This window comes from Saccostrea cucullata, unplaced genomic scaffold, assembly GCF_032062105.1.
Source record: "Saccostrea cucullata isolate Sc308-1 unplaced genomic scaffold, CSIRO_AGI_Scuc_v1 ctg352, whole genome shotgun sequence".
Classification (NCBI taxonomy): domain Eukaryota; kingdom Metazoa; phylum Mollusca; class Bivalvia; order Ostreida; family Ostreidae; genus Saccostrea; species Saccostrea cuccullata.
In genome coordinates, this window is record NW_026926384.1 from 77,713 (window position 1) to 90,935 (window position 13,223).

General features: G+C 31.8%; 2 protein-coding genes across 6 annotated transcripts in view; one reads left to right on the forward strand and one right to left on the reverse strand.

Moving 5' to 3' along the window:
- Window positions 1-13,223, reverse strand: part of LOC134271512 (fibroleukin-like) — a 253,551-nt gene that overhangs the window by 70,485 nt on the left and 169,843 nt on the right. For 4 of the 5 annotated variants that reach the window (XM_062753702.1, XM_062753700.1, XM_062753701.1 and 1 more), the window contains exon 5: window positions 12,603-12,923. The exons of the other annotated variant lie outside the window; for it this stretch is intronic. In XM_062753702.1, the coding sequence (XP_062609686.1) occupies window positions 12,661-12,923 (263 nt within the window). In that variant the 3' untranslated portion in view covers window positions 12,603-12,660. Of the gene's footprint in view, window positions 1-12,602; window positions 12,924-13,223 lie in introns of those variants that run through there. 5 annotated transcript variants of the gene reach the window in all.
- On the forward strand, window positions 2,164-3,164 carry LOC134271506 (uncharacterized). Its single transcript, XM_062753695.1, has 2 exons — window positions 2,164-2,231; window positions 2,585-3,164. The coding sequence occupies exons 1-2, from the start codon at window positions 2,192-2,194 to the stop codon at window positions 2,950-2,952; spliced, it is 408 nt and encodes a 135-aa protein (XP_062609679.1). The 5' UTR covers window positions 2,164-2,191; the 3' UTR covers window positions 2,953-3,164.

Sequence of the window (13,223 nt, forward strand, 5' to 3'; positions counted from 1 at the left end):
ACTCTAGAGCAGACACTCTAACCACTGCGCCACGTGTTTGACTATAAATGTCTTTGAAATAAACCCTGTAAGATTTAAAAGAAAAACGCACGCTGACTCTTGATTCCAGCCTACATTTTGTAACCAATTAATTCAATATGAATTGCTATTTGGCCATTAAATCTTTGTTTAATACAAAGAACAGTTCAATGGTAATTGATAAATTGTCTTAAGACCAGCGCTAAACAGTAAATTATTTATAATTTCTGCTCTTGAAAAAAGGGGGGTAGACGATATTTTCCATTGAAATCGGAGTTTCAAGCAACACTGTATTTTGAAATAGTCTTGGATATGATTAAATGTTCCTTATATCTTGTCTTATGTTTTAGGCAAATAAAAAAACAATAAATATTTCAATAAAATATAATGTTTCAGTTGTATATCGCTTTGAAATTGGTGGAAAAATAAGCATTTTTGTCGTTATTGTCAATAAACATATGTTCCCCCCCCCATGTCAAAAAGCTTTGGTATGAATTTGTGAAACACCATTCCATATTACCTGTAAAAACAAATTTTTGCAACACGGGGGGTAAAGATGTTTTAAAAATATTTTCCGTTTTCCATTCATTTCTATAGTGAAAAAAAAACAAGTTTTACCAACATTTAAGAGTTATCTCTTTTTGTTTTCCAAAATAAGTAATGTTTTATGAAAATCCATATAATTATCTATAAAAAATATTAAAAATTCTTCAAATAAGTTAACTTATAGAAAATTGACTTGGAGGTAGGCGAGAGAACAATGCTATCGTTCGCAGTTCTTTCAACTCAAATGAGCTGAAAGCTTGAGTGAGCTGATCATCAACAACATCATTATGTTAATATTCATGAAAGTTAGTCCAGAGCATCCAAGGGAGAAGCAAAATCTGCCTTGGTCGAAAGAAAACTACACTCCCTAGATTTCAATGGGACTCAGAGTTGATAATGAGAGCAAAAGTAGGGTTGGATCATTGTAAAATCATTTAAGTAATACTGGCTATAAAACTGGTAACTTTTTATTAAGCATACGTAAGATTTATAGATTTTGAATTGTTTGCATCAGGATGACTAGGGGAAATGTTGGAAACTATCTGGGGATGAAAGTTTTACACACAAATAAATCAGTATTTTTGTTCCTGGAACCACTAAACTAAAGAGATGAAACAAATGTGAAATATATTTGAAGGAGTTGATTTTAAGTAGTCGATTATTTACTGTGGGTAAGGATGCACAGAAGTTTCTTACATGTATAAAACTATGTTAGTCACCATTTGAAGTCAATCACTAACACTGAATGTTGCCACAAAAAAAGTAAAGACTTTTTAAACAATGCACAGCAAATAAACAAAATCTATTATTATTTACACTAACTAATAAAACATATCAATTTTAGCCCATGCTACGTACAGAGGAATTGGATCAAGTAGAAAAAAATCAAGAAGATTCGGTCAACTACAGAGTCATGTACTTAGCATTAAAGGTAAATCATACACGTACTAAAATCAACTTAATGTTCATGCTGGGCTTGTGAAATTCAGAAGAAATCAAATTTGTCAAAAATTGTTAGTTTAAAATGCTGGACCATCATAATTATAAATTGTTTTAATTATTCTAAAACCATAAGCCAACTTGAAGATCTAGGGATTTATGAAATGACAATTAAATGATATGCATATTGTATATTCATAATAGGAAAGACTCTGACACCAAGAGGGAAGAGGAGATCAATGATTTGAAAATCAAAAGAAAAGAGCTTGAGGATGATATGAAACGCATTTCAATGGAGAAGGATAAAATGAAAGAGGAACTGTTAGAGAGAGAAAAAAACAACGAACAGCATTTACGTGAAATAATGTCACTGAGGGCAAGTTCTTATTTTCTAGATCAGAAAATATTTAAAAAAAACGTTATACATTTATTGAATGAGTTTGAGGGCAACATGTGTTTTGTCGGACCCAAGAACCAAACTGTCTGCCTGAGGCTGTTGGGCTGAAGGCAAACAGTTTGATTTGAGCAAAACATTAGATATGTTGGACTTTTTTTCATATAGATTTGTATAGGAAAATTTTCGTAAAGGTTTAACAAAAAATATGATTATACAATTAAGTTATATTTGTGTTTTATTTAATAGGAAAAACTAAATAAAGCAACAAAAGAATGCAGGATCTTAAAGGAAATGCAAGAAAAATCCTGCAGCAAAAGGAAAAGTATTACAGGTAATTTGAAAATGGCAATCTGAAATATCCTTACAAGACTGCTTAATTTCTTTTACTTCAATGCTGATTCAAATGCAGTTGTATCAATTAAGCTAAATGGTTGTATCAATTAAGCTAAATGGTGTATTAAATGAGTCATAGACGATTTTCAAAAGTCTACATTGGCCCCAACCTATTTTGGAATTATCAAAGTCCACTAAATCTATGTATAAGGTTAATGAAATGATCTGCATTCCAATTCTGAAACTGTCTACTATTTTAAAAACCATTCAGTTTACCTACTTTAACCCTTACTGTTGCTCTGTAAGAGAATCAATTGCAATGATTAGGTTGGTATCAATTTCATTACACAGATTCAACAGAAGATATGGACATTCCACCACCAAAGAAAAGCGCTCTTCAACCAGATCAATGGAATTTCAAAGAGGGTGCTGAAGACATAAAAAGGAATATGGTTGTGGCCATTAAGCCAATCAGAAAGAAGGATATTGTTGATGGAGAACCTTGGTTGGCACTTGTCAATGAAGTCTTAAAATCTAAATTGAAGGTTTCTTGGCTAACAGGAAGGTACAATTCCACATGGGAACTCAACCCTGAATTTCTTGGATGTGACCCAGATGTTGTCCAGAACACACGCGTGGCTTGCCATTTTAATTTTATTCAAGAGAAAGTTTTGCCTGGATACATTATAGATAAGCTTAAAGCAATCTTTAAGAATTGATGTCACATTGCAATTTGGTACCTGATTCTCAGAAAACGAAAAATGTATGGTTCTGCTTATCTATCTAAGTAATGAGAAGGATTTTTTTCCTTTTTTGATAAAGTATTGTACACTTTAATGTAGTGAACGTATAATTATAAGGAAGCTATTTTTTTTAAAAATCTTTTTTCTCTGTACATGTATCATTGAAACAGATAAAGTTTATTTTTCAATGCAAGTGTTGAACTATTACTGTATTATGTTATTCCTTGGATGTTTAATTTTAATTTGATTGAAATAAGAAACTTAACTCAAAGAGGAGGAACGTTCCTCATATGTTTTGTAAATCTTAAAGTCAGATTTAATTAGAAGATAATCTCTTAACTATTTTTTTTCATATTTAAGAATTAGATTAGAAGAAAGAACGTTCCTCAAATTTTTAGTGAATCTAAGGGTATGAATGAAAGAGAGGAACGTTCCTCAAATGTTTTGTAAATCTTAAAGTCTGAATGAAAGAGAGGAACGTTCCTCAAATACTTTGTAAATCTTAGAGTCTGAATGAAAGAGAGGAACGTTCCTCAAATGTTTTATGAATCTTAGAGTTGAAATGAAATGTTTTGTTAATCTTAGAGTCTGAATGAAAGAGGGGAACGTTCCTCAAATGTTTTATGAATCTTAGAGTTGAAATGAAATGTTTTGTTAATCTTAGAGTCTGAATGAAAGAGAGGAACGTTCCTCAAATGTTTTGTAAATCTTAAAGTCTGAATGAAAGAGAGGAACGTTCCTCAAATACTTTTTAAATCTTAGAGTCTGAATGAAAGAGAGGAACGTTCCTCAAATGTTTTATGAATCTTAGAGTTGAAATGAAATGTTTTGTTAATCTTAGAGTGTGAATGAAAGAGAGGAACGTTCCTCAAACGCTTTGTAAATCTTAAAGTCTGAATGAAAGAGAGGAACGTTCCTCAAATACTTTGTAAATCTTAAAGTTGGAATGAAAGTGAGGAACGTTCCCCAAATGATTTGTAAATCTTAAAGTCTGAATGAGAGAGAGGAACGTTCCTCAAATACTTTATATATCTTAAAGTTGGAACGAAAAACAGGAACGTTCCTCAAATGCTTTGTAAATCTTAGAGTCTGAATGAAAGAGAGGAACGTTCCTCAAATGCTTTGTAAATCTTAAAGTCTGAATGAAAGAGAGGAACGTTCCTCAAATACTTTGTAAATCTTAAAGTTGGAATGAAAGAGAGGAACGTTCCTCAAATGGTTTGTAAATCTTAAAGTCTGAATAAAAAAAGGAGGGACGTTACCAAGATATTTTGTTTATCTTAAGAAACAGACTAAAAAAGTTAAACGTTCCTCGAATCCATTGTGCAGGTAAAAGCCAAACGGAAAGGGGGCGTTCCTTGATTGCTTTGGATACCTATAAATACATTGGAAGGAGGAATGTTCCTCAAATTAATTCTGACTTACAGAAGATCTCCAGTGAGAAGTGGATCTTATGTGCCTTGTTTTCTTGCTTTTAGAAGTCAAAGACTGAGGAACGTTCCTCAAACTTTGACTTGTAAAGGCTTATTCTTTACTTGTTGCATTGAAATTGACTGCAGATATGAAATAACGGGTCAAAAAAAGGGAATTTTGATTTTCCCTTTTATTTTTGGATTGTGTTATTTATACTTTACAGTAATATCCTTTTATATTGTAAACGTAATATCATGGCATTTTCAATGTAATTGCTAATACTATTTCAAACATTTTTTTTTTTTTTGGGGGGGGGGGGTTAGTTCAATTATTTTGTCTTTGATTATAAATAATATTGTTAGAAGATTCCAAAAAAAAATGAACATACTTCTGTTTTTTTGAAAAAAAATTCTAAAATTTCATAAAAAGAAGCTGAAGTGTAACTAGTAATTATTGTTTGGAAAAGGGCATTTGCATTTTTCTTCTAGACTACAATCTGTGGAGGTTCGACAGGTTTAGATATTAGCTGGTTTATAATTACAATCCTCAACATGGTCCTTTTGTTGGACTACAAAGAATACAAGACAGGTAGAGGTATTAACTGATTTATAATCACAACTCCCAGTACAAGAATCTTTATTGTGAGTATCCCCTGCTGACTGGTACGCTCGCTGTGTGCTTCTTGTCGTGATCAGGAAATAATTGAAAAATCAAGAATCTTACTTTTGTGATAAATGTGAAATATATTTCTTGTTGACTAGATATAAACAGAATTCTTGTTCATCCACGAGTTTGTATTCTCTAGGAAATAATATTCTATAGGTTCAAAGTCATATTCATTTTTTAATATCAGTAATGTACATAAAATCATTTCCCGAGACAAACTTGTCAATTCTAAACAAAGATTGAAATTGTCCCTTACGAATTTAAATGATTCAACAGTATTTAAAAATGATTGCTTTTCAAAATGAAACCCAGTCTCAACTATTGTATGTTATAATAGGTTAAGAATACATGACTTGTATAATTTTATTCTACAGACATCTGGAAAGAAGATTACAATTTTAAAGTATGAGCATTCGAAGATACAAAAGTGATATTTCCCTAAACCAATTTCAAATTTTCTTTTAAAAATAGTGTTTTCCTAATTTGTTAGGTATGATATGAATTCAAAATAAAAAAAAGAAATAATCATTGCCTCACCTGCATTTAAATGATGGATCTCTGTATGTACACATCAGTTTGTCGTTTGGGTCGCTGCTCCGAGGGTGGCAGCGCCTGTCTGTACACTCATCCTTATCCGCAATCACACTGCTCCCCCGACTATACTATACCATTAACACAAAATACCGCACCCGATGCTACAAAGAATTTTACTCACATATAATTTTTTTTTATTTTATACAAGGCAAACTAAAATTAGATATCATAATATGTTTATCAATACATGTACATATTCCTAATTTCTTCAACTCCCTAACTTAGATATTTTTGAAATCTTAAAGAATATGAAGAGAGAGAGTAAACCTATGAAAACGATTAATAGAGGAACCTATTATGTTGAGGAATAGTATTTCTCACTCCTTATCATGACTTCATCAAACTATTTTACTTTTTACTTTAATGCATACAGTAACACTAAGAAGACAATAACATTAAATCAGTAGGATTATGCTAATTTCTCCTATGATATGTGCAGTAAGGTGACAGTTACATTTAAAACAGTCGAATTATGTTACTTTCTCATATGACATTTACAGTAACATTAATGTGACACCTTTCTCATATGTTATACACAGTACATGTAACTATAAGGTGACACTAAAATTTTAAACAGTTAAATTATGTTACTTTTCTCCTGTGATATATACAGTATATGTTAGGTAATACTAACATTTAAACCAGTTGGATAACGTCACTTTTCTTCCATGATAGATACAGTAACTATAAGATGACACTAATATTTAAAGCAGTTGGGTTATGTTACTTTCTCCTTTCATATATAATAACAATATGTGACACTTACATTTAAGGCATGTGGATTAGGTCATTTTTCTCCTTTGATATATACAATAAGATGACATACTAACATTTAAAGCAGTTGGATTATGACACTTTTCTCCTACAATAAAGTCGCCCACGTGGAGCAGTGGTTAGAGCGTCTGCTATAGAGTCGCGAAGTAAGGAGTAAATCTGTACGTCGCGGGTTCGAATCCCACTGGGAGACGTGGAGACCGGTCCTTCGGATGAGACCGTATAAACCGAGGCCCCGTGTCGCAGTAGGTGCTGGCACGAAAAAGATCCCTAAGTGCTCAAAGGTCCTGAGTGCCGAGCATAAAACAAAAATTTGTAGCCTTCCACCGGCAAGTGGTGGCGTCTCCATATGAGTGAAAAATTCTCAAAAGAGACCTTAAACAACATACAATCATTCAATCCTTCAATATATATACAGTAACTAAATAAGGTGATACTAACATTTAAAGCAGTTGGATTATGACACTTTTCTGCTATTATACATACAGTAACTATATAAGGTGATACAAACATTTTAAGCAGTTAGACTTTCCATTCCTCTCGTTGACTACTGCGTCAAAGACTAACGTGATGTTTCCTTTACTTCACTCAGAGAAATGATCGTTGTTAGGGCGGTTACCCTTGGTCGCGCTTGGATACATGATTAAGTTACCCGGATCTCCTCCAGGTAGGCAAATATATCCACTATCATGCCGAAAAGTAATAACATAAGTTTACTTTTCTCTAACTAACGAAATAAAAAATATAACATATGAATTATCTATTCAAAGATAAAAAAAGAAACATGCATCATGCAGTGCAAATGTTAATCATAATAAAAAAAATATATTTTAAACAAATATTAATTAATTTGACCAGGTAAAAGAAATGTTTGAATGAATAGTAAATAAAGACCTAAACTTGATATAATTCACACGTATTGATTAAAAGACAAATATTTATGTCTCAAAGCCTTATATGACGTTCATAAAGCCTTTTCTATCGAACATAATTATATTTGTATCAAATATACAAATGTCTATGGTTAGGAATATGTTAGTGAAATAATGTATCAGACAGCCAAAGTTCTGTCCCACATATTGGGCGAACTAGAGGTGTGAGACCAGCAGTTGAACACGGCGGACGTATTTATAATGGCATACTTACAAGACATCCAAAATTTTGTCTCACTTCGTAAAGGAACGTCTAGTGTGACATGATTCTATTGTGCAAATCTTTCCTTCCTCTGTTCTAAAATCATGGTGAATACATTAATCTATTAAAGAGGAAACTTCCCGTTTTTTTACGTCCTGTATATTTCTTGGTCTCTGGGTCATTGTCACAATCAATATTTGATTTTAATTGAATTTACATTATGTTTATCATGTTTATGGTTTTTATTTTATTTACCCTTTACTGGACCTCTATACTTTTGTTACCTTATTGAACCTCAGTTAAGTTTTGCAGGTATTGGTCAGTTACGACCTATTGTATTATGATGTATTTAAATCGCTGCATAGCTGACCAAGTAGCCGGGGTCCATGTTTTCATAGCTTTTGAATGGTTGATGTACAGTGCAAGATGAGTAGATAAATACTTTTTTCCAACGGTAACCATTTCTCCATAAGGGGTAAGTTTGTTTTTTATTTTATATGTAAGTTTTTGAGTAATACATTTAAAACGTACAACTATTTAAGAACTTGAGTTAAGTAATGTTTTAGTTACTATTTACGTATACAGATTTTGCTAGGTAGAGCTACTCATGCGTTTATTGTTCTATTTTTGTGCAATGTACTGAGTTATATACGCACGTAGGCTATTTTGTTTTGCCGCTTATAAAGTCGGTATTGTGGGTTTAATTGTTAAAACCACTTTTGTTAAGATGTTGTGTATTCTTAACGTTTTCCTTAATATAATAGTGTTCGGTTAAAATTACCGGGACTGTTTCTATGGTGTGCCATTACTGCAATTGTAGTCAATGGTAACTTGAGTTTTTTTTTTGTATACGTAACCTGTGACTTAAAATGTTATTTAATTTAAAGGTTCCTGATGTAATCCAACATTTATCTAGCCATGTGTGTGTTGGCGACGACCTTACCAGACCGGGATACCCACTGGGAGCCAGTTGGGGGGAGTCCGTCGTGAAACGGGGCGTGTATGCGTGGCCAACACAGTGTTAAGATACGATTGAGGATTAATTGAGACTTTAATATCTTTTATTGTAAATAATATCTGTAAAATATGTTGTGAATATTGTTTTTATTGATTTTATTTATAGATAAAAAATTGTAAATAGAAAAAAAAAATCTTGTTATATCTGACTGGACAGAGCACGACGGCTGTATGAAAAATACGCACATTTTTGCGTCTATGTTAATTTGAACGGGAAAAAAACATGTTTGAGGCGAAATTTAACAGTATCATAAGGCTTTTAAAAAAAACGGAAACCTTTTATTTTTGAATACATTCATTTATAATTTTATTACTTTAAGTAATATAAAATATTATTTTATAACAAGATATGAGTGACTTCATGCTGTCAATGTATTCAGTCAATTGTCTATAGCCTACAACAACTTAAACATAATATTTTTAATTCATTTATCTAACCTTTGGAAAATATAATAGAATGTGTCCTTCTAAAATTGTTTCAGCAATTTTTTTTCCGACTCAGTTTTATTTATTTGACTTTAATGTACGATTAAGAAGGGGTAGATTTTTACTTTGGGGGAAAGCGAGATAACTCTATTAATATTTTTCGATTCCTTGACCAGAAAAGATGGATTCTCAAGTTATTAAATCTGCCATTGCCCCATGTGTGTCATCTTCTTTCCTCTTCAGGTGATATTATATTATTTACAGTTTATTACTTCTAGTATCTAAGGAACGAGATTGATGTTTATGTTAGGAACATGTTGTGACTCGATATGAGAATAATAAATGTATGAATAAGTGTTACATGCTGCAAACTAAGCAGGTTAACAGTAACTTACAGGTGGTTGCTAACATTTTGTCATGTTCTATAGATGCATATGTATTTTTACATGTATATATTGTCTTAGGGCGAATATTTCTTTAGATATAACGCTATTGAGAATATAGTTTTAATTGATAGTATTAAGTGATTTAGAGATAAGAACATGTTGATATTTATTTCATTACTGAGTAATTTTTACCTAATTTGTGCATCCCAGCATGCTCAAGCGTAATGGCTGCACCTATTGTGTACACGTGAGTTCGGGTCAAGATAGGTTATTTTACTATGCAATTCAATTTCTGTCGAGCAAGATTAAACCTATTAGTTAGAAAGAATAACTACAGCATTGACAATCTATGTTTATGTCCATTTATTATAATTTCGTCCTAAGGAAAACCATATCTAAGTCATCAATCTTGATTGCATTGTGTCACAATAAGTCAGTAAATCCATATCTAAGTCATCAATCTTGATTGCATTGTGTCACAATAAGTCAATAAAACCATATCTAAGTCATCAATATTGATTGCATTGTGTCACAATAAGTCAATTAAACCATATCTAAGTCATCAATCTTGATTGCATTGTCTCACAATAAGTCAATTAAACCATATCTAAGTCATCACTCTTGATTGCATTGTGTCACAATGAGTCAATAAAACCATATCTAAGTCATTAATCTTGATTGCATTGTGTCACAATAAGTCAATAAAACCATATCTAAGTCATCAATCTTGATTGCATTGTGTCGCAATATGTCTTATCCGGTTAAAGTATTACCTGAAGAACTGAAGGAAGAAGATGATTCATATGTGGCAATGGCAGAATTTTAAAACTTCGTCAGAAATATACTTTTTTGTAATCATGCCAACTTAATGGTAAGCAAGACGTACTCAGACCATGAATAAAGTCTGCTAGTACACCAGGCAATATAAACATTTATATCAGTAACATAAGAACACAAAATGTAATACACCAGGCAATATAAACATTTATATCAGTAACATAAGAACACAAAATGTAATACACCAGGCAATATTAACATTTATATCAGTATCATAAAAACACAAAATGTAATACACCAGGCAATAGTAACATTTATATCAGTATCATAAGAACACAAAATGTAATACACCTGGAAATATTAACATTTAAATCAGTAACATAAGAACACAAAATGTAATACACCAGGCAATATTAACATTTATATCAGTAACATAAGAACACAAAATGTGATAAACCAGGCAATATTAACATTTATATCAGTAACATAAGAACACAAAATGGCATCATTTCCTTAATACATGAGCTTGTTTTACTTGTCAATTGACTAGAACTAATAGACTTTAGATATGACATGACTAGAATTCAGTACAATAGAGCCATTCCATTTAACGCGGGTAACGGTTTACAAATGTTTTCGCTCTTTAAAAAAATCCTTGGGAGGAGGGGGGCATTAAACATTTATAAGATGATTTATAATTAAGCATATTTTTGAAAGATTAAAAAAATAAATACGAATATTTTTATTTTTATACCTCCAACATTGAAACTGTACTTTTTTTTCTTTCTCAAATCTCTTATTAATTTCGTCTACAATACATTTATAATTTAAAAGCCTTGCAACATGTATCTACTTCTAGTTATAGAAACCGTAGCGTTATGTTTTATATTTTATTATTGATGAAAAAGCAACCGATCTCCTAAAGTAAGTATTGAGTAGTTAACGACGTCTTCTGCCAACTTTGGGGATATGTTTTTCTTCATTTCAGCATTAAACGATCAATTACCTTTCATTTCCAAATGTAAGATATATTCTTTTTTCAACCTGTATATCGTATCCGCCTCCAACCCCTTTATAGGATTCTCTTGTGACCCCCCACCCCGAAAAAAATGTTTTTATTAATAAAAAAAATTAATAAGGTTTAATGGACGATTATAAAGGGTCAGAGGGTAGATATAACATACAGGTTGTTAAAGAGTATTTCTCAAATCAGGAAAGGACTAGTGGTTCACAAATAAATGCAGGAAAGTAGAAAAAATTTTTATCCTGCAACTACCCCTTGCACTGACCTAATAAAGCTAACCTAATAAACCAAAGCTTTATCCGGTCACGGCCCTAATAAAACATCGCGCATGTATTCCGACGTTCTAAAAGCATTGTTACGTCACATTCATTGCAATGTTTACGCCATGGCTTCGTAGTTTCAACTGCAGAGATGTGCCTAAATCAGTCGGAAAAAGCTTGTTTTGGACGTTCAAATGTAAAATTTTGTTGCAGGATAAACAAAATACATGATAATTGTCTTGAAATATAAGCGATATTTGGGATAAGGGTCGAAAACGCAAGCCTCGCCCTCTATCACGTTTTCTTACCCTCGCCCAAATATCGCATATATTTCAAGATAATAACCATGCATTTTTTATATCCCTATCCATGCGCAAAATTTAGCGCCGTAAAATGAACAACATTTACTTCAAGGGATCTGTAGCATTTTTGTCTAAGAGACTCAAATATATTTCAGTGTGACGTTAAGGTTTCTAAAGGTGGCTTATAAAACTTCAAACTGCTCAAGAAAAGTGGGACATTTGATTTTCGCTTATGTCGTTACTCTGTCAAGGCCTTCAACGTTAATGTCATAAAAAGGCATCATATAATACTTTGTTTTCCCATTCATTGGTTTGGCATTACATTCAGCCTTTTTCACACAGTGTATATATAAAATACACGAACAAGTAACGAGTAATATTGGTGTTTGAAAATAAAATTTACGTAATTATCATCTCTACATCATTTATAAACTGTAACAGAATGAAATTCTAATTATCAACACGCATGTACGGAGATGACAGACTGATGGATACTACTTCTACCCAGTTATGTGACCTTTAACGGGGATCAGTTGAAATTCAAGGAATGTATTAAAAAAAGCATTGTCTTTGTTGTTAACATACTTTATATCATTAGACTATTAATAATAAAACGACAATTAATAAAATGAAAACAAATCTTTTATTATGTAACAATAGTTAATGCGATTTTCTTTTTTTTTTTTTTAGTAATGAATATTACATGTACAACACGATCTTAAACATAATACATATTAGGACTTTTCAATAGATTCATTACACATAATAACATTATATCTATATATTTGTTACAATGTATATATTATAGAAACCACCCTTATGTCTAAAAATTAAGTTTTCATCATCTATAATAAAAGTATTTAACTTTTCATATCATGCGTGAACAAGTATGGATATAAAGATATAAAAAGTCAGTTATGTTTGATCATCATGAGGGTCTCTTTTATCTGTTTACCATCAGTCACTGTGGGATACCATGGCCAATCCCAGGACTCCGGGGACCATTGACCGTTCAGGAAGGCTCGGTGACAGGCGTTAAACCACCAGCCTCCTCTACGGTCACTGAGAGCAGCACAGTTAACACCACCATATCTGTCATTGTCTCTGTCTGGGGTGGTGAAGTACATCCCAGACAGATCTTTGTTAGAATTACCAGTGTTAAATATAGAGTCTCCTGTAAAATTATCAAAGAAAAATATAACACGAACACCTATTTCAGATTAGATCATTATTATTTACTAAACATTTAAATCTTAAAGCATCTATAGTATTCAACAATAAAACCTTTTTTTGAATTAACTTTAAATTGCACTGCTTTCAATTACAATGAACACTGTTTTCATTTAATATTTAACGTTGTTTTTTTATTGTCATTTGATTTGTTTTTTGACTGTATACGAACATGTTGATGACTCTCAACAGAAGTGAAAGAATGATTGATTGATTGAATGTATGCAGTTTAGCGTTCCTCTCG